This window comes from Podarcis melisellensis (assembly GCF_964234715.1).
Source record: "Podarcis melisellensis genome assembly, chromosome: 1".
Taxonomy (NCBI): Eukaryota; Metazoa; Chordata; class Lepidosauria; order Squamata; family Lacertidae; genus Podarcis; species Podarcis melisellensis.
The window spans coordinates 111,696,788-111,718,102 of NC_138528.1; the positions used below are offsets into that span (position 1 = coordinate 111,696,788).

The window sequence follows — 21,315 nt, forward strand, 5'->3', positions numbered from 1 at the left end:
CACGCAGGTTTGCAACAGTGCACTGTATTCAGTAAAGAGCCTGGAGCCCAAACACTCCCTGTGACCCTTTTTCTTGAATGACTCCATTTTCTACAAAACTACAGTGTGACAGCATTCCTCAGCTAATTTATCCACAAGGAATGGGGTGTATTTATGCAAGAGAATTTTTCTCCAATCTAAACACTTCTTCCCACACACTTTGAAGTACATGGGGTTTCCCCATTTCTCTCGTCTGTGACTGTTATTATAAACGGCATTGGCTCCAAAGTTCTTGGACTTTTGTTGCTACAATGCCTTAAAAGGCTAGGCTTCCACAAGATTATGAATAAGCGCTCCGTGAGTGTTGGGAGCAAAAGGCGGGAAACCACACAATGCATAAGGTTTTCAAGTCCGGACTTAACTCGGTCTTAAAACAGCAAACTCACTTTCCATCTGCTAACAGACAAAAACGATATTTTGGTGGTTGGCAATTTTAAATGAGTCAGCCCTTCTAAGAACAGACACATTAAAAGGCAACTAGGTAAACATAACCCTTTTGATTTCAATGGGCTTAAGCGCGCCAAATTCTACACTTCTTCACGGACCATATCATGTTGTTGTTTTTCCTGTGAATGCTGTTATGCCCAACTGCTTGATCCAAAATAATTACCTGCGTTTTGACTTGCTGGCTTTTATTTCATTTTCAAGGTTTTTAAGAACATAACTAGAGAGCAAGTCCCATTGATTGCGGTGAGATTGCCTTGCAATTAAACATGTTTAGGATTTCACAGCTTGTTGTTCTTTCACTCTTACTTGAGCTCCATTTTTAATTGGCATTGGGCACCTTCTTGGGGGAAGTGCCATGCAAACATTAAATTAATAAGCTGCAATTATTTCTTTTTTTATATAAAAAAAGGATGTAAAGGAATATAAACAAACTGAGAGCTGATGTGTCATAAAAGGGAGACACATCATTCTCTGCTTATTCATCAAGGAAAGCCATCATCTTTGAATACTGATAAAATAAATTAAGGTGGAAAAGTAAACTCGTCTTGTGCTGATCTCGCAATTACAACTGGCAAGTGGACATCCTACCTTCTCGGGAGCAGGGAGGAGGAGGAGATAGAAAAAGAAATGAGTCTTCAATAACTCCTTTATAATTTCAGTACTTTGGAGATGTTACTGAGTGAGGACAGATGGAAATAAGGAACCGCGTTATACGGTAAGGATTTCCGAAGAGCTGGGGTCATCCTGTTTGGCTGCCAACAATGGCCAAGTCACTGAGAGGGTCACCACCACTCACCCAATTGGAGTATTTCGCAATCTTTCCCAGGATTATTCCCAATTTGGCATCGGAAAACCGCCCCTGGATTCACCACGGAGCTGTTTGTAAGCCAGCTGGCTTTTGGGGCTCCCACTACAAGCCTGGGGAAAGGAAGCAAAAGAAAAGCAAGGCTAAACCAAAGGCAAGTGGATCCGACCTACTGCAGACTCAGTGACAATCCCCTTGGGGGCCAACGGAGGTAAGAGTTTAAAATTAGTTCCTCTAGTCCTCATGGTGCAGAGAAACACTGAAGCGTCTGTCTATCGGGAGGGGGGGGGCAAGCCAGAAAAAATTCTGCACCTCAAACGATAGCTTGAGACCAGGATTTATGTTGGGGGAGCACCCACCCACCATCCTTCTCTGCCCGGCTCTGTCTAGCAGATTCTGAATGCAATGTCTGAACAACAGTTGTTTTAAATTATTCTCTTTTGACCCCGATTGCTCAGCAAAAACCTGTCAAAATCTTTCTATAATTTCTTCTTTTAGTTAAGCATTTTTATTTATTTACTTGATTTTTTTGGATGGGCAGCTGCCCCCCCCCCCCCGCTTTCATCCATGCTTGAGACCTATGAGAAAAACACAACCAAGGCACACTCTTGGCTCCTCACTACAAGTTTTGAGAGGAGAAGGGGTGAAACATTTGCTCAGTGCCAGATCACAAACCCTGTCGAGCCCCCTAGGCAGTTGAAATATCAGGGTCCCTTTTTCAAATTAACTCCTAATACTTATTTTATTTTACCGGCTAACCATTTGAATAAACCAATTTTATTACACAATCCGTTTGTTGTGGGCCCCTCCCCAAAAGGCCCACCCTGCTTATTTGGTAACCCACGGCTGCATTCCTAAAACTTTCCGACCTTGTCACGAGCGGTTATTTTAAATCGGCGAAATGCAACAACAGAAGTCCATGGAAGAAACTTCTCCCCAAGAAACACTGCCGTCCTTAACCCTGGACAGCTCAGAGAATAGAGCAGGAGACTCTTAACCTCAGGGTTGCGAGTTCAAGTCCCACATAGGGGCAGAAAGACGCCTGCATTGTGCGGGGTCAGACTAGATGACCCTAGGAACCCCCTTCCAACTCCCACAGTTCTATGAACCTGGGAGTAAAACCCTGCTGGATTCAGAAGTCCTAAACTTCCGAGGAGACACGTCGAGGGTGGTCGTCCTAAGAGGAGGGAGGGAGAGACCCTCCCACGCCCACCGTCCCTAACTCACCATCTGCTGCTTCCCACGCTGTGCAGCAGCACCGAATAACCGAACAGTGTCCCGTTCTGACCCGGGAAGACGAGCGCGCTCCGCCGGTCCAGGTTGTAGGGTTGCCCGCCCATCGCGCAGCAGCCCAGGAGCAGCAGCAACCGGGCAACCCCCGTCGAGGAAAGAAAGCCTTCTTCTGACTCTCTCCAAGCAACCCTCATCACAGTTTTTTTAAAATATATATATATATATTTGGAGGGGAGGCAGGACAAAAGAATGGATTTGCTTTCCCCCCTTAACAAACTTGGAAAGACTCCCTCAAAGTCCAAACGGGGCGGGAACTCTCCTCGGCGCTGCTCGACGGCCGGCTGGGCTATGTATATGGGCGAGGCGGGAAAAGTTAAACGGAGCGCGCAGGGCGGCCTGCCTGTCGCTATTGCAGCTGATATGGAGATGGGGGGCGTGGGAGCGCGGCTACCTGCGAAATGCTGTAGGGGGCGCTGGCGGAGTCAACCCGAGAGTGGCTGGGGTGTTGTCCCGCCAGCTGCGACCAATTAGCTGATGCTCGGAATGCGGATGCGAGTCCGGGGGGGGGGGGTGAGAGGGGAGCTTGGCCGCAGACGGGGCTTGGGAGACAGGCGACCGACCCGAAGGAAGGGGCAGTCATTGGCTGAAAGGAGGAGTGGGGCGCGCGCGGGGGGGGGGAGCTGCAGGAAATAGCCCCGCAGAAGAAGAAGACACGGGGGGGGGGGGGGAAGAAGCGTGGGAAATAAGGGAAGGGGCGGAAGGAAACCCACGTGAGACAGAAGCTCTCAAAGTTTCATATAGAATTGTAAACCCCTTGCAATGCAGGGATCTTCTGACCGACTTGGGCCTCGAACCCGCAACTCTGAGGTTAAGAGTCTCACGCTCTTACCAGCTGAGCTGGAAGGGACCCGGTAATTTAGCACTGCTCTCCACAACCTATTGAGTAGTGCTGCTGCTGCAGCAGCAGCAGCTGTGTCAGAGACTCCCGTTCAACAGCTCCCAGTTCCCATGATGAAGCATGAAGGAGCAATGGTAGATGGTTCTTTTAGTGCTGCATCTATAGCGAAAAGAATCTTGTGTTTACAAGAAGGACTGTAGAAAGGTAAAGAATATTCTCTCCCAACAGGAGGCACTGTGATATCAGGGTAACATCAGCCTCAACCCCAGTTCTTAGTGATAAAAAATTGTGACCAATGCAGAAGCATTTTTTTTTTTAAGTTACTGTATCAAGACAGTGCATAAAAACTTAGCCAACTTTTGTTTTGTTTTTGAGGTGGGGGCATTTTGCTGAGATGTAATCTATCACATATTCTGGAGTTGGAGCATGCTACTACTGAACTATCCTAAAAACAGCTGTGGTCTAAACCACAGGGCCTAGGACTTGCCGATCAGAAGGTCAGCGGTTCGAATCCCCGCGACGGAGTGAGCTCCGGTTACTTGGTCCCTGCTCCTGGCAACTTAGCAGTTTGCAAGCACGTCAAAGTGCAAGTAGATAAATAGGTACCACTCCGGCGGGAAGGTAAACGGCGTTTCCGTGCACTGCTCTGGTTCACCAGAAGCAGCTTAGTCATGCTGGCCACATGACCTGGAAGCTGTACGCTGGCTCCCTCGGCCAATAAAGCAAGATGAGCGCCGCAACCCCAGAGTCGTCCACGACTGGACCTAATGGTCAGGGGTCCCTTTACCTTTTATGCTTTGAAAAAAGGCAGACACACAGAAACCCCATTGCATCTTTATTTACATTCGTCTTAACTGCATGTGTTTTGCACAAGTCCTGCCTAATTTTCAAAGATGTTGGGCTTCGTATACAGCAAATAAGGAAAGGTGGGGTGGCATCACAGAACTAAATGTGAGATTGCTTTCATAAAAAGGAACAAATCTGAAATGGAGAATTCGGGTTTCATAGTCCCTGAGAACCAACCTTACCATCACCAAGCAGTAATTTTGCGCAGAGAACTTGTAATCTAACAACTAGATAAAAGCAGCAGTAGGCTGCCAAGAAGTGAGAAGCATTTTTAAAATTCTCCTACATCTTCCAATTTCTCTGTGCAGATGCATGGCAAAATGTTTGCAGCCGCCTCCGCTGATCAACAGCTTTCAATCCCCCCCCCCCCCGCCAATAAATTGGCTCCTAGAATCATAGAATCCTAGAATCATAGAGTTGGAAGAGACCACAAGGGCCATCGAGTCCAACCCCCTGCCAAGCAGGAAACACCATCAGAGCACTCCTGACATATGGTTGTCAATCCTCTGCTTAAAGACCTCCAAAGAAGGAGACTCCACCACACTCCTTGGCAGCAAATTCCACTGTCGAACAGCTCTTACTGTCAGGAAGTTCTTCCTAATGTTTAGGTGGAATCTTCTTTCTTGTAGTTTGGATCCATTGCTCCGTGTCCGCTTCTCTGGAGCAGCAGAAAACAACCTTTCTCCCTCCTCTATGTGACATCCTTTTATATATTTGAACATGGCTATTATATCACCCCTTAACCTCCTCTTCTCCAGGCTAAACATGCCCAGCTCCCTTAGCCATTCCTCATAAGGCCTTTGACCATTTTGGTTGCCCTCCTCTGGACACGTTCCAGTTTGTCAGTGTCCTTCTTGAACTGTGGTGCCCAGAAATGGACACAGTACTCCAGGTGAGGTCTGACCAGAGCAGAATACAGTGGCACTATTACTTCCCTTTATCTAGATGCTCCTATTGAGTATAGCATCTAGATCAAGGGAACTAATAGTGCCACTGTATTCTGCTCTGGTCAGACCTCACCTGGAGTACTGTGTGGGTGCTGAATTAGGATGAGGACAGACTCGGGTTAAAATCCCCACTCTGCTATGAATCTCACCATCTGACCTTGAGCCAGTCGCTATTTCTCAGCCTGATGTACCTCACAGGGTTGCTGTGAGGATACAGCGGGCAAGAACCATGCATGCCACCTTGAGGAGAGGCAGGATACAAAAACAAATCAATCAATCATCATCATAATAATTTATTATATATACCCCACCCATCTGGCTGGGCTTCCCCAGCCACTCTGGGCGGCTTCCAACAAAATATTAAAATACAGTCATCAATCAATCAATGCATCGTCTGAATTCACCCAGCAAGCCATCATCAAAGGGGAAATTGCTGTAAGGTTCCCACGGCCCTAACTTGAGTTCAGTAGTTCTTTCCATATGCATAGCTGTAAATGCACAGCTCTGGTGAGGAAATGTTCCCCACCCTTCACACATCCACCCAGCTGCATTGCAACTGCATCCCTGTGATGTTGCCTCATGTGGTGCGGTAAATGTGCAAACTGAGAAAAGGTGGGTGGGGGACCATCAGCAACCCAGATCCATCACTTGTGTGGTTGTGTCATTCACAGACACACTGCTGCTGCATGGGAAGCGGCCGGCTGCCAGTATGAAGGAATCCCTTAAGGAAAGACTATTGGCGTAACACCAAGCTAGGGCCGGCCAATGTGACGTCCTCCATATTTTGCTGGGCTCAAACTTTCATCTACCCCTAGCAAGCATGGTCAGTGGTCAGGGGCAATGGTAGTGGCATGGTGTTAGAGGGACACAGGGGTGGTTGCCCTGGGTGTAAAATTGTTAGGGGCACCAAATTTCCATGCCCGGTGCTGCCTTAATACACCTGTGTGCTTCTGGCACTGGGCTCCATTGAAAACAGCTTCTCCCTGCAAACCAGGAAGTGACCTCTCCAGACAACGGAACGACTCTTCTTATCTCTGCAGCTGTAATGTGGATGCTGTTAGGCAGTTGAATGCACATGTGTACTCTATTTGTTTCCCTTCCACACTCCGCATGGCCCCAGGCACTGGCAACCCACGCTATGCCACTCGGCGATGGGAGTAGCAGTCTAGCAACATCTGGAAGGCCCAAATTCTCTATCCCTGCGCTAAAACAGCTTATAGCATATATCAGCCTTGCGTTCCCAGATTTTTTGGACTATAGCTCCCATCATCCCTGAGCACCGGTCCTGCTAGCTAGGGGTGATGGGAATTGTAGTCTAACAACATCTGGGGACCCCAGGTTTGGAAAGGCTGCCCATATATCATGCTAAACCACAAACGTGAATATTAGGTGATAATGCTCATATTTGTATGATGTTATATGCCTTTTCCCCCTCCCTTCTCTCAGTGTGCGTAGTAAAAGTTTGAAACTAGCTTGTAGGGATTTAATTTCATAGATGAATCTGAGTTATGCAATTTTTAGAAAGGGAAGGAAAAAAAGCATGTTTGAGCAGTGATCCTTTCTGAAAGTGCTTACACAGTAACCTTCAGTGATGCTTCACTTCCTCTTTCATTTCTACATTTTTGATACAAACACATCCAGAAACTTTAGCCATGGTATTTAACCAAACAATGAGTTTTTAAAATGTGTCTGTGGTTTGTGAAATGGGGGTGGGGAGCTAGTTCTTTTCTACTGGCGTCAACCTGTTAGTGTGACTTATTTGTATTAACACTGTTTGCATGAATCAGGGGGTCTGCAGAATGGAGTTTTCATATACGTTGTTCCATAATACTGATGATGATGATGATGGTGATGAAGATGAAGGATACCTGGTCCTGACTGTCTCATGAGAAGCAGGGGTGCCAACTTGAATAAAATATTGGGGGAGGGCAGGTAAGCACTGCCTTGCACAATTGATCACAAGATGTGGAACACACAGACCATTTGAATTGCAACATCCATCAACTTTTTTGGGGGGTAGCCCCCTAAAATATTTTATGGGGGGCTGAAGGGGCTTTGGGCCCTAGGAGTTGGCTCCTATGATGAAAAGTAAATGGCAACATCAGATACTAGAAGATGGGATTATGAAAGTCAAGAGAGAAGCTTTGCAGATTGCAGAACGTGATGGGGAAAATAGCAAGCACTTCTGTGCACATGATTGAAAAATACATTTTCAATTCTCTTCTGGGTTATTGGATTTTAACACCCACACACTAATACTCTATTCTGTAGTTTCCTAATGAAAGCGACGTTTCCCCCCAGTATGATTCTAACTCCCTCATTTATATGCTCTCCTTTTGCCGCATTTCCAAGATGCATGCTCTTTTATTTTAAACTTACAGGTATTTTACAGACGTGATAAAATGTGTAACAGGCCTGAGAATATAATAAATCAGAGTGAATAGGAATGCAGATAAAAGGCTAGAAATTGCCAGTTATTGGATTTAGCTCTTTCTTCTTCTTTTTAGTCATAAAATTGAGATTTGCCACCTCATTCATCAGTGTGTTTGGGGTTAGATCCGATGCATAATAAAAAGGACTGTTGACCAATCGCTTGTGAAGATCTTCTGCAAAACTATTCTTCAAATTCCAGAGCCTTCAAAGTCTGTGAAAGTTTGGGAAATACCTCAGTATTCTCCACACACACCTATGTGCCCCATTGCCAGTGCTTAGTTCAATGAAATATTATTCCAGCTGCATAGGAGCTGCTAGACCAGAGCATGAAAATCTTAATTTCAGGGTTGTAGGTTTGAGCCCCACTTTGGGTGAAAGATTCCAGCATCGCAGGGGGTTGGGCTAGTATTAGATTATCCTTATAGCAACACTAGTATTGCTGCAGATTTCCTGCATGGCACTGTGACTGGGGTAAAGCAGTAGCAATTTCAGGCTGCAGGTGCAACTAATATTTAGCAGGATGCTGTCTCTGAACACAGCGGTCGATAACTATCACCCAACTTTGTGGCAGCAAATTCCATATACTAATTATGTGCTGTGTTAAGAAGCTCTTTCTGTTGCCTATAAAATTCTTATTAATATTATTTTTATTACTGCAGATTACCTGGATGATCCTGGGGCAGAGAAGGCTGTAGCTACTTAAATGAATCAGTGGGGAGTGATAGACAGAAAGGCAACCCATTCTTCTTCCTGCAGCAGGTAAGAGGTATTTACTGTCTATTCCACAGGTCTTAGTGAGGTTTGGGAGCAAACCTAGTAGCAGAGAAAGAATATTTTAGGAAGCCTTCACCATACTGCAACAATATTGGATGTCAAATCTGTGAATAAAACTAAAACAATAAATAAAGCAAAACAATGGAAACAATGCCGCATGTGACAAATACATAGCAGAATGGAAAATTATGCATTCTTTCATCCCTACATACATTCTCACCATTTCTTCAGTCCTTTTCTTACTTCTGCAAAGTGGATTTGCAAATGTAACCTATATACTTCCAAGTAAGGGACTATGTAAATGATACTCTCTTATCCCAATTTGCCACGAGTCAAATGTTTGAGATCTGTCCCCTGCCTCCCTCTTAAATATTTACCAAATATAATAATCAAACTATATTGGCTCTATATCTATCATCTATCTATCTATCATCTATCTATCTATCTATCTATCTATCTATCTATCTATCTATCTATCTATCTCTATCTATCTCTATCTATCTATCTATCTATCTATCTATCTATCTATCTATCTATCTATCTATCTCTATCTATCATCTATCTATCTATCTATCTATCTATCTATCTATCTATCTATCTATCTATCATCATCTATCTATCTATCATCTATCTATCTATCTATCTATCTATCTATCTATCTATCTATCTATCTATCTATATCTATCATCTATCTATCATCTATCTATTCAGTCTATGAGTCTCCAGCTGTGGGCATTAAGTTTCTTCCGTCTTCTCTGATGTCCCCCTATGGTTTGGGAAACTAATCCCGGTATGAAATTTTCTGAACTAGCATGTATAATCAACACATTTGCAAGAGCTGAGGTTTAAGAAGGGTTAAGCTGAAAAATGAAACAGCAGTGAAGAGGCTGCTGGTATTTTCCAAATTTGGAAAGAAACACAGTGTGGCTTTTCGTCCTTTTACTTCTGCTTTCATTGAAGGGGAATTGCACAAGAAACTACTGTATTCACGTATATTTTACTATAGATGCAACAAGCAATTCCCATTGTTCCAGCGAGGTCCTGCATGGCATGCCTGAACTTCATTCAGCACTGCCTCAAACCACAATGCTTGTGAAACTGGGTAATTTCCCAGTGTGGATGCAATTTTGTCAAAAACGCTAAGCAAAGACGTTTTCATAAATTTATTTCAGAAAGGAAATAGTGGTACTTCATCACTGAGAAGATGTTGTTCTCTAGGGGAAGGGACATTCTGCTGACCTTTCTTTCCTGACAACACTTTTCCCTTGTGACAGCAGTATGAATGTGGGGTGATCCATGTACTAACCACTCTCTTAATATAAGGTTACCAGATTCTTTTCAATGAATCCGGGGACACTTTTCGACTTCCTACTAAATAGATGGATTTTGTCAAGGGACTGATTTGTAAATCTGGGGACTGTCCCTGGGAAACGGGGACGTATGGTAACCTTATCCTAATAAGGCATCCATAATAAGAGAATCAAGCCCGCTCCTGCCTCTATTGGCTTTCAATATAAGGGAGCCTCAACATGCTGTTTTCAATTTAGACATTCTAAGTCCTGCTGTCCACAAGGGTGCTTGTAGTTACCCAGTGGCGTAGCGTGGGTTGTCAGCACCCGGGGCAAGGCAAGTAATTTGCGCCCCCTAACCCGTGGATTTGCGCCCCCTAACCCTAACCCCAGATGTTGTGCCCGGTGCGGCCACCCCCCCTGTACCCCCCACGCTATGCCACTGTAGTTACCTGATACACATTTGGAAAGCTTTCCCTTGATTAGGTTATCCACACCTTTTCTTCCCTCCACATGCACCAGGTGAACAAAGAAGGAAATTGTGATTGTGATCTTGGTACGTGCCAACTCACAACATCATTGGTCAGGCATGGAGGCACACGCACGCATGCACACGCGCGCGCGCGCACACACACACACACACACACCCCATTGCCAGGATGACCTATATCTGTATTCTTCTGTTTCCAAATGGACACACCGTACACAATCAATCTGCAATTAGCTTTTATTTTCAGAATCAAACTAGTTTCCCAAGAAGTGCCTTCAGGGGCAAAAAAATATATGCAATTGATCTTGATTATGTGTGGGCTACATAGAAAAAACAAGTACCCAATCTCCATTGATTCTAGAATAAAATGTGTGCATGTGCAGCCTTGAATTATGGCCTGATCCCTGACTCCTTTCGGATGCTACAGGGACACGTGGATTCTTCCCAAACATTTTTTGCAAAGCCACAACAACCCAACCTGGAACAAATTACAGTGAGGACAAACTCCCAGTCTCAGCGAGATTATACTTTAATGAGACAAGGCAAGACAGAGGACGCTAGTTCAGCTTGGGGGAAATAGATTATTCCATAAAGCATTTGATGGGGCTGTCCTTAGGTGCTCTGATTTATATTATTGGAAGGGTTAGTCAGTAAAGACTGGAGGTTTGCTCCAGACCTTTGTTCCCTCTTTCTCTTTGTTTTAAAGCATGGTTTTGCTGCTGTTGTTTTTCCTTTCCAGTACCCCTAGTATAGTAAGATACGCCAGCTCAAGGCCCACGCAAAATGGGGCATACTAGATCTCCTCCACCAAATGCCCCAGAGCCTAATTAGTTAGCTGTGCTCTACAGATGGTATTAATTAAAAAGAGGGCATTACGTTGATCAAGGCTACAATAGTTCCTTGGATTTAAGCCGCATTTACCAAGGCACTCTTCCCACCTGCTGTTTGCTGAGCTGTCTTGTACTTCCCAGCCTGCCAAAAAGTTTGCCTTATTAAGCATGCAGGTTCTTTTCAGTAGAGCCTGCCCAGGTCAATGAAAATCACCCCGTTGGTATAAGCTGGAGGTAGTTGTTCCTGGATTCAAGACGGCTGTTCTCATTCACTTATGAAAATACAGTGGTACCTTGGGTTAAGTACTTAATTTGTTCCGGAGGTCTGTACTTAACCTGAAACTGTTCTTAACCTGAAGCACCACGTTAGCTAATGGGGCCTCCTGCTGCCGCCACGCCACTGGAGCACGATTTCTATTCTCAACCTGAAGCAAAGTTCTTAACCTGAAGCACTATTTCTGGGTTAGCAGAGTCTGTAACCTGAAGCGTATGTAACCCGAGATACCACTGTATACATAACAAAGTAAATATCCCTTCTCTTTCAAAGCATGGCACACACTTGTCAGTTTTTACCAGATTTTGATATGTGGTCTTATCACACCTAGGAGCATAGCACACCATAGCCATACAACCTAAGAACTGTCTTGCTGGGCCAGCACAGGATCTGTTAAGACCAGGGATGGAAAACCTGTGGCTTTCTACTTGTTGTTGGACTCTGATTCTCATCAGTTCTAGATGAGCAGTCAGGGATGATGAGAGCTGGAATCCAACAACATCTAGGCTGCCACAGGTTCCCCACCTATTCTGTTACCTCTGGTGGCCAGACAGATTCTTGTGGAAATTCATAAGAAAAGTACATTGGTGAGGCCATTGAGTGTTTAGAGGAGGGAGTGACTCCATCAGGCAAGGCCTCCTTCCACCTGCCTTGCCCCACCCTCCGGCCTTAGGAGTCCTCATAAGGGAGCTGTCCTGGAGGAAGAACTGTGAGGGGAGATACTCCATCAGGCAAGGCCTCTTTCCCCCTGCCTTGCTCTACCCTCTGCTTCTCAATATGTATTGCATTGTTTTATCTACTGTGGCTTGCCGTTGTTTTATTGATTATAGTTTCGATATTATTGTAACTGTTGAGTGGATTTCTGTTTAACTTTTATATGTTTTTATTATTTTATACTATTCTAATGATTGTTGAATGTTACTTTTTTGATGGAGGTTGCCTATTTTAAAGTTATGTTTTATTATCACATTTTTGTATTGCATTAGATGGTTATAAGATGTACATTTTTTGTTTCTTCAGCTTGTAAACCACCTTGAGTATTGTAAGATAGAAAGGCGGTATACCAATTAAAAATGATGATAATGTTTCTCATGTCTTCTCCACTGCTCAGAGGGGTATATTGCCTTTCAACATTTGAGGACAAATTGAGCTGTTATGGCTCCTATTGGTCTCCTATTAATTTGTCAAATTCTTCTATCTTGATCCTTGGCCATCACCACATCTTATGGCGACATCCAGGCTGCAGCATTGGCAATTGACCTTGCCAAAATCATCCAGGAGATATAGAGAACTGGTTTAAACAATTGATCAAGACCACTAAGGAAGTATATCGGAATAGGGTCTGTTGCTTCAAAACAGGCAAGCAAATGATTGGAAAGAGATCCAACAGGGGAAATAAATGTGCCAGCGTGCTAAAAAAATGTGCTAAATATTGCAAGAGATCTGTGCTATAAAGATGGCATGTGATGAACTGTGTTTCAAAAGTATTGCAATTAATTAGACTTCTTATGGATAAAAATAAATTTTTGGATACGTGCTCTGATGTTTACTCTTAAACTACTACATGAAATGAGGAAGAAGCCAATTATGCTGAACAGGTGGCACATTGTGTAATGTGAGTTATGCCATATTGGACATGATATTTCTCCACTTTGTTGCAGAGGTTTTAAAAAAAATATTGGGGAGTGTCATCATATGTGGTGGAACTGTTCTAAGGTGGCTATCTTCTGAGACAGAATATGCAGAAGAAATATAAAACATTATTAATCAGGCAGTTGACATAAGTCCTCAAAGGGAATAGATTAATTAATCTGACAATGAAAACAAAGATTTCACCCATGTTCTTTGAATCTGTGTACACGTGGCGTTACCCACAATCTATTGGTTTCTGCAGTTTCCCAAAAGCCAGTTTCACCCTGACTTCAAAACTTTTTGCCTGGTGAATCCCAGGTTTATGCAGTGGGACCTTTTCCTGGGGGTGGCCAAGCCGATGCCAAATGTATTGCTCACTGATGTGGTCCAAAGGAAAGCAGAGCAATGTGTTTGGAACCAGTTTGGCTGCAGGAATTGCTAGAAGGAGGTATACCAGGCTCCATCCAACCGTCTTAGGGACTCCACTCCAGATTTGTGTAGAGTTTGCTGCTTAGTCTTTTCTTCTTCTGAAGATATCCTGCAAGGCAGCCGAGGCTTATGATCAGAGTTTTCCTTCTCCTTGAAGGGTTACCTTTCTAGATTGATGAGCCCCATCTGCTCCTCATTTCCCTCTACAACACATGCAGAAACTGCCTTCTTGACCTTGGACTCACTATTGGTCTCATTCACCAGAGCCTCTCTTCGTATGCAGAGGAAGTCCCTAATTCACTGAGGGTTTGAGATCCATTGGCTACTCTCACCTGACTTAGCAGTAAATTGATCAGGGAGTATGAAAGCAGTTGCTCAGCTGACGAGGCTGAGAACATTTTGCCATGCATGTGCACACAGAAATCAGAAGATGCAGGAGAATCAAAAAGTGCAGGTTATTTATTTCTACATGTCTCTTATGTTGTAAATCTAAGTTTACTCAACTAAGATTTACTCAGAGTTGTCCTACGGAAATTAACGGACCTAACTTAGTCATGTCCATTAATTTCAGTGGGTTTGCTTTGAGTTAAAAATGAATGCCACCCTCAGCTGCTTTTGTCATCATAATACCAAGCACTTGAAAACAACAAATTTGCCTTTGTGACGCCCTATCACGAATATCAAACATGCTAGAACAACAGTTACCTGGGAAAAAGCAATTTAGAATAATGTTTTGCCTTCCCCCCACCCAAACCCTAATAAAGAATAGCACTAAACACTAAAGGCAAGGCTTGCATCTGTTGCTTCTTTTAGTGATAAAGGCAATAGCTATTGTGTAAGAATGTCCATTGCAAACAAAGGATTTCTTCTGGACTGCCCCTAACTTGCCAGGCAAAATGCCCATTTGACTAATCAGAAGGTGAGCAGAAGAAAGACATTTCCAAAAGGAGAAAGGGAGTGCCCCCCCACCAAATATCAGATTAACAGTCTCCTCATGTGACATGCCCAGAGGCAATTCCAGATCTATGAGCACAACTGCCTCTGCAGCTCACAAAGTAACCAGATGTTGTTGCTGGAGTCTTCCAGAGCTTGGCATCTGGGGTCCAGCGTGCCTGAAGAAAGGCCTTAGGTGCTAACCCCATTGTCGGAGCGAGGTGCAGGAGGAGAGATGCAGACGGAGAAAACGGACTCCTTTCCAATAGCTGCATCTGAAAGCATCCCTTACGTGAGGCGCCGGCTCTTTAACTGGGAAGGGTTAAGTAAATAACTAAATAAATAAGCCTGGGATGAAGCCAGTGAAATAAATGTAAAACAGTCCTTAACAAACGCTTGTCTGCTTGTCAACGCAATCAAGCTACTTTAGTGCAGAGAGTTGGGCGGGGGGGGGGGAGGTGAGTGTGTTTTGTTGCCACTCTGATATTTTGCAACGGTGATTACTATCCTTGAAATGCGGTTTCTTGGGCTGAGCTTGTCAGCAGAAGATGCTGCCACCACACTATGATACAGCACAATTGCTGGAAGCAGGAAACTGCTTGTCTCTCCTTTCTCCCCCCCCCCCCCAGGTATCACATAGGGAATTAATAATAATAATAATAATAATAATAATAATAATGCCCCACACATCTAACTGGATTGCCCCAGCCACTCTGGGTCGCTTCCAACAGATATAAGAGCACAACAAAACATCAAATATGAAAAACTTCCCTATACAGGGCTGCCTTCAGATGTCTTCTAAAAGTTGCATAGTTACTTATCTCCAGTGCTGGATTTATGTATAAGCTAAACAAGCTATAGCTCAGGGCCCCACTCTCTTGGGGGCCCCAAAAAATTTACAGGGGAAAAAACCTGGCTGTCCATTTCCAAAATATAAGATAAAAAACAAATAAAATAAAACCTGCATACAGCAACAGTGTTTTGTGTTGTGTGGGCTCCTATGATATCTATTAGGTCCATAAATTACCATATACGTAGCATATATTCAACACAAAAACAAGCAACAATTTGTTGTTGACAAAGGACAGCTGGACCCCATAAAGGGCTCCATTACCTTCAGTAGTTTAGGGCATATATATATATATATATATATATATATATATATATATATATATATATATTTGCTTTCGTAGATTTTCACGGGTACAGGAATGCAGGTTTTGGTGTCCTCGGGTGTCTTCCCGTGTAAAAGTTGGGGTGTCTAGGCGACGTTTCGACGAGGTCTCACTCGTCATCTTCAGGCTGGTGCTTTCGGCTTCTTGTTACTGGAACAGAGCAGGATCTCAGTGTTTGAGTTCCTATAAATACTGTTGAGGGGGTGTGGTGTATAGCCTCCAATGTTCTGGGCAGAGAGGAAGTTCCCAGGCTAGTGTGCCTTTTCTTCTTTTGTTCCTTAATTACTTGAGGGATATCTTGAGTGATTTCTTGAGTGATATCCTGAGTACCACTTAGGTGGGTCATTAGGTGTGGATTAGTTGCTAAAGTCTTTGTGTCTTGACCTCTTGAACTTTGTGAAGAGTTTTTCTGAGAAGATGGCTGTACTGCACTTAGTTGTGCTCTGGCTTGGCTTCGTGTATAGGGGCGAGCTGTGGTTTTGTGGCCTGTGTCAGCCAGATCTGTGTAGGGATTGCAGGGGGGTGCAGCATCCGGAGGTGCCACCATGGTTTGGCTATTGGATGGTGTCTGTAATTTATCTGTGGAGAGGGTCTGGGTTTGGGTCTGGTGTGGTTGATTGGTGATGGCGTTCTGTGTGCCTCTGGATCTGGTGTCAGTTTTTGTGGGGAGGGCTAATTTCCAGATGTCTGACAAAGATACAAACAGATAGAAGGAGCACCTATGGGATCACCCCTCTCACCGGTCATCGCAAACCTGTACATGGAACACTTTGAAACCAATGCTTTAGACAAGTCAGAACACAAACCCAAACTTTGGCTCAGATATGTTGACGACACCTTTGTAATTTGGCCACACGGGAAGGAAAAACTGGATAGCTTCCTCACACATCTCAACAGCCTACACCCCAAAATACAATTCACTATGGAAATAGAAGCCAACAACCAACTTCCCTTCCTTGACGTCCTAATCTACAAAAAACCTGATGGCTCCCTAGGACACACTATCTACCGGAAAAAAACACACACCAACCGCTACTTACATGCACAATCACACCACCACCCTGCACAAATAAACTCCGTAGCCAAGACTCTCATCTCCAGAACCAAACGCCTGGCTGACAAAGACCACTTGACAACTGAGTTACAGAATCTCTCAAATGTGTTAATTGCCAATGGATACCAGCAAAACAGGGTTACGAAGCTAATCCAAAAAGAAACACCCCCCAAAAACCAAGACACAGAAGAAAACAATGGCATGGCCCTCCTTCCTTATATCAAGGGCACTACAGATAAAATTAGCAAAATCCTCCATAAACACAATATCAAAACAGCCTTTTGCACCAACCAAAAAATAGCCAATATCCTCAGAAACCCCAAGGATAAAATCCAGTTGGAAAACCAAGGGGTCTATGAAATACCCTGCAAAGTCTGCCCAGCCACGTACATTGGACAAACAAACAGACGAATAAATGCACGTATCGCAGAACACAAGAATGCCGTCAAAAAAGAAGAAAAAACTTCCTCTCTTTTCCAACACATGAAAGAAACAGGACACGAAATTAATTTTGCAGATTCCAAATTGCTCTTTAACATGGAACATCACCACAAGAGAATAATCATGGAAGCCATCGAGATAGAGAAACACCCTCACAACATGAACAAGCGTGACGACACATCCCGCTTGCCAGACATCTGGAAATTAGCCCTCCCCACAAAAACTGACACCAGATCCAGAGGCACACAGAACGCCATCACCAATCAACCACACCAGACCCAAACCCAGACCCTCTCCACAGATAAATTACAGACACCATCCAATAGCCAAACCATGGTGGCACCTCCGGATGCTGCACCCCCCTGCAATCCCTACACAGATCTGGCTGACACAGGCCACAAAACCACAGCTCGCCCCTATACACGAAGCCAAGCCAGAGCACAACTAAGTGCAGTACAGCCATCTTCTCAGAAAAACTCTTCACAAAGTTCAAGAGGTCAAGACACAAAGACTTTAGCAACTAATCCACACCTAATGACCCACCTAAGTGGTACTCAGGATATCACTCAAGAAATCACTCAAGATATCCCTCAAGTAATTAAGGAACAAAAGAAGAAAAGGCACACTAGCCTGGGAACTTCCTCTCTGCCCAGAACATTGGAGGCTATACACCACACCCCCTCAACAGTATTTATAGGAACTCAAACACTGAGATCCTGCTCTGTTCCAGTAACAAGAAGCCGAAAGCACCAGCCTGAAGATGACGAGTGAGACCTCGTCGAAACGTCGCCTAGACACCCCAACTTTTACACGGGAAGACACCCGAGGACACCAAAACCTGCATATATATATATATATATATAAAATAAATATATTACAGTAATAGTAATGTCATCCTCACCCCCCAAGAGTTTCTCTGCTACAAGCACCAAGCGGCAGTCCAGTGGGGTTGATCATCAGTGGCAAAATTCGGTGATGTCACTTCCCATTTCCCAAGCCGATCTGGCACTCCTGCTGGAGCGTTTATACCACAGCACCCTCCCAGTTGCCAGGCCACTCTGCCTCTCCTAGTAAACAGCAGCGACTGGCCTGCCTCTTCCCCACACCCTGCCATCTACTACTGGAAGTGGAGACATAATTCTATTGCCTTTGAACTTGGGTTTGCTGGACTGTCCTGCAACACCTGCTGTGTCGCAATTGCGTGTTTGGATGAGCTTGGACAGAGAGTACAGGCACATCCCCCTTTCCTGCATAATGTTTTCTGGCACTGAGAGGCCCTCTCCTTCAAATGAAGTATGCCAATACAAAATGAGGCACAGACACTTCTTTTTAACAAATTGTACTGTTGTTGTAGACTCTGGATTGATGTTCCACGGATGGAACTATCTGGTTTATAGAGCTGGCATTAACGATGCAGACATTTAAGGCAGTGGACCTGGCAATGGCTTTCTTTTTTTTTCTTTTCTTTTTTTTAACCTTGGCATGGAGAGAGCAATATAAAACCAATGTCTGTCCCTTTCAGCAGAGGACAACATTAGCTCAGCTGTGTGATGGCTGTCTGCAGCAGGAGCTGTGAAAAAACTAGCCGCAGAGCTACAGGCAACTCCGGCGCTGGGCCTGATGAAATTACACTGATCTAATTTGCACGCTGTGAAGCCATTTGGCATGGGCTGCATGCGAGCCTTGACATCTTCATCGGAATGAAATGCACACCGAGAACGGCGACGTTGCATTCCCATCTCTTTCTCCTTTCCTTGTCCTCCTTTTTTAAAGGGTCGGTTTCGAGAATGTCGCGTTTGGCTGGTGAGGAGGGCCTGCCATTTTGCTGCGCCTCGATGTGCTGAGCCAGAAAATCTCCGCTGTAATCAAGTTTGGCACCAACGGCCCACCATATACCTGCACCATCCTGTGCAATTTAATTGGCATTCAGTGGGTTGATAAATGGATTGGCTTAATGAGACAATATACTTGACATATGCAGGGCTCTCCTGAGAAATAAGATTCATTTTTGCACTCTGCACATCAACATGCTACAGATACCGACACAGCCACCTCCAACAGCTGCGCCATAAACAATGACAATGCCGTCCCCCTGTGCTGACCAATACTCTCCCTTAACACACTTGGAGCAGAACGTTAGTCTCTCTATAATGTGCTTCATTCATTCGTAGCTTTAACAGCATGGTCCCAAGCAGGTTTACATGGATATTTCTGAGGTTTGATGGTGGCGCTGTGGGTTAAACCACAGAGCCTAAGCCTTGCCGATCAGAAGGTCGGCGGTTCGAATCCCTGTGACGGGGTGAGCTCCCGTTGCTCAGTCCCTGCTCCTGCCAACCTAGCAGTTTGAAAGCACGTCAAAGTGCAAGTAGATAAATAGGTACCGCTCCGGCGTGAAGGTAAACGGCATTTCCGTGCGCTGCTCTGGTTCACCAGAAGCGACTTAGTCATGCTGGCCACATGACCCAGAAGCTGTACGCCGGCTCCCTCGGCCAATAAAGCGAGATGAGTGCTGCAATCCCAGAGTCGGTCACGACTGGACCTAATGGTCAGGGGTTCCTTTACCTTTACCTTTAACACCTGATTGGCTCTCTAAACACTCTTGCTCATTGGCTACATTCAAATGAAGGAAAGCTACTGCATCTCAACCTAAGCAAGTTGTGCTTCCTTTTTCTGGTTATTTGGCCATAATTTTTGATAGAATACAGATAATTGAACAAACTTGGTTGCATTACATTCTTCATTAAATTATCTTTAAATTGATATATATTTTATGGTATTACTCCAAAAGGGTGGTATATTTCTGAACAAATTGGGGGCTGGCCACCTCTGACAGAAAAGTGACATATTGATTTTTATATAAAAACAAAAAGCTCTTGTAACAAGCCGAAACGTCAATGGGGATACCATGCAGCTTGAACCAAGGACCTATAGGCTCTTCAAGCCAACACTGTACTAGCACAAAGGCATACCCTCTAGGATTCTTCAGATGCCCCACCCCTCATTGACCCCCCCCCCATTTTTTGCCCTCTCCACAGAACATTTCTCATCAGAAAAAGAATGAGAGTCACCACTACACCAATGGGTCACAGCACACATACCTAGGTATAGATATTTTTTCGGTGGGGAGGAATCCTGTATACAAAATATCCCACGATCTGAGGGAAGACGGGCATCAGCTGACCTGTGTGCCTGCGTCGTCTGTTGTTCCTGGTCTCCCTTCTTATGGTTCTTCAGCTTTAAACCGGACAGTCCTTCAAATAAAGGACTGTTTCTAAAGACATATAATTTTGCCATTGCAAAATAACCTGTAAGACCAGACCCTGCTTTTGCATACTTTTGTACTACTGTTTTTATGTCATATTTTTCTTTTAGTTATATTGGTTGTTGTTATTGTGCTGCATGCCATTTAGAGCTGGGTTTTTTAAGTGCTTTATAAATGTTTTAAAATAAATATGTAAAATAGGGCCCGTGGTCACCTTAAGCAGACCAGATCCCATTTAGACCCATTTAGACAGGGACGCAAGTGGCGCTGTGGTCTAAACCACTAAGCCTCTTGGGCTTGCCAGTCAGAAGGTCGGCAGTTCAAATCCCCACGACGGAGTGAGCTCCCGTTGCTCAGTCCCTGCTCCTGCCAACCTAGCAGTTCGAAAGCACGCCAGTGCAAGTAGATAAATAGTTACCGCTGTGGAGGGAAGGTAAATGGCATTTCTGTGTGCTCTGGTTTCTGTCACGGTGTTCTGTGTGTCAGAAGTGGTTTAGTCATGCTGGCCACGTGACCCGGAAAGCTGTCTGTGGACAAACGGCGGCTCCCTTGGCCTGAAAGCGAGATGAGCGCCGCAACCCCACAGTCACCTTTGACTGAATTTAACCGTCCAGGGGTCCTTTACCTTTATTCAGAGTAGATCCATTGAAATTAACGGACGTAACTAACAGGTTCATTAATTTCAAAAGGTCTATGCTCAGCAGGCCTAGCTCTGAAGATGCCCAGATGCCTAGTGCAATAGTTGCCATATCTTATTTTATTGTAGACAAGAAGAATATCGTCCTAGAAAAGGGACAAAGCCTGTCTGCATCTGGCTACTGTCGAGCGGTGCTCAGGGCTCTTGCGGTACCGGCCGCCGGCTTCTTGCCCATGCAGTGGAAGAGGCCCACGTGTCGGGGCCTCAGATTTTTAACGGGGTGCCAGTCTGATGCTTGCAATTTTGCTCCAAGGGAAGCCTCATCCATGCAAATAAGCCTGGGGAAACTTAAAAATGAAACGGTGTGTGACAGTTTCTAATTACTGTGCAAAAAGAACATATGGAAACTTCATTGTCCATTTCATCCCTCAACATGTACCATCAAGT

The 21,315-nt window shown here is 44.5% G+C and overlaps 1 protein-coding gene across 2 annotated transcripts in view; it reads right to left on the bottom strand.

Annotated features, from left to right (window-relative positions):
- Positions 1–2,920, bottom strand: part of ITGA4 (integrin subunit alpha 4) — a 54,343-nt gene extending 51,423 nt beyond the window's left edge. For both annotated transcript variants that reach the window (XR_014168638.1, XM_081912665.1), the window contains exons 1-2: positions 2,519–2,920; positions 1,283–1,404 (exon numbers count right to left, since the gene is read on the bottom strand). Coding sequence is in view for 1 of the 2 variants with exons in the window: in XM_081912665.1 (XP_081768791.1) it covers positions 1,283–1,404; positions 2,519–2,718 (322 nt within the window). In the remaining variant the exon portion in view is untranslated. The remainder of the gene's footprint in view (positions 1–1,282; positions 1,405–2,518) is intronic.
- Positions 2,921–21,315: the final 18,395 nt, after the last annotated feature.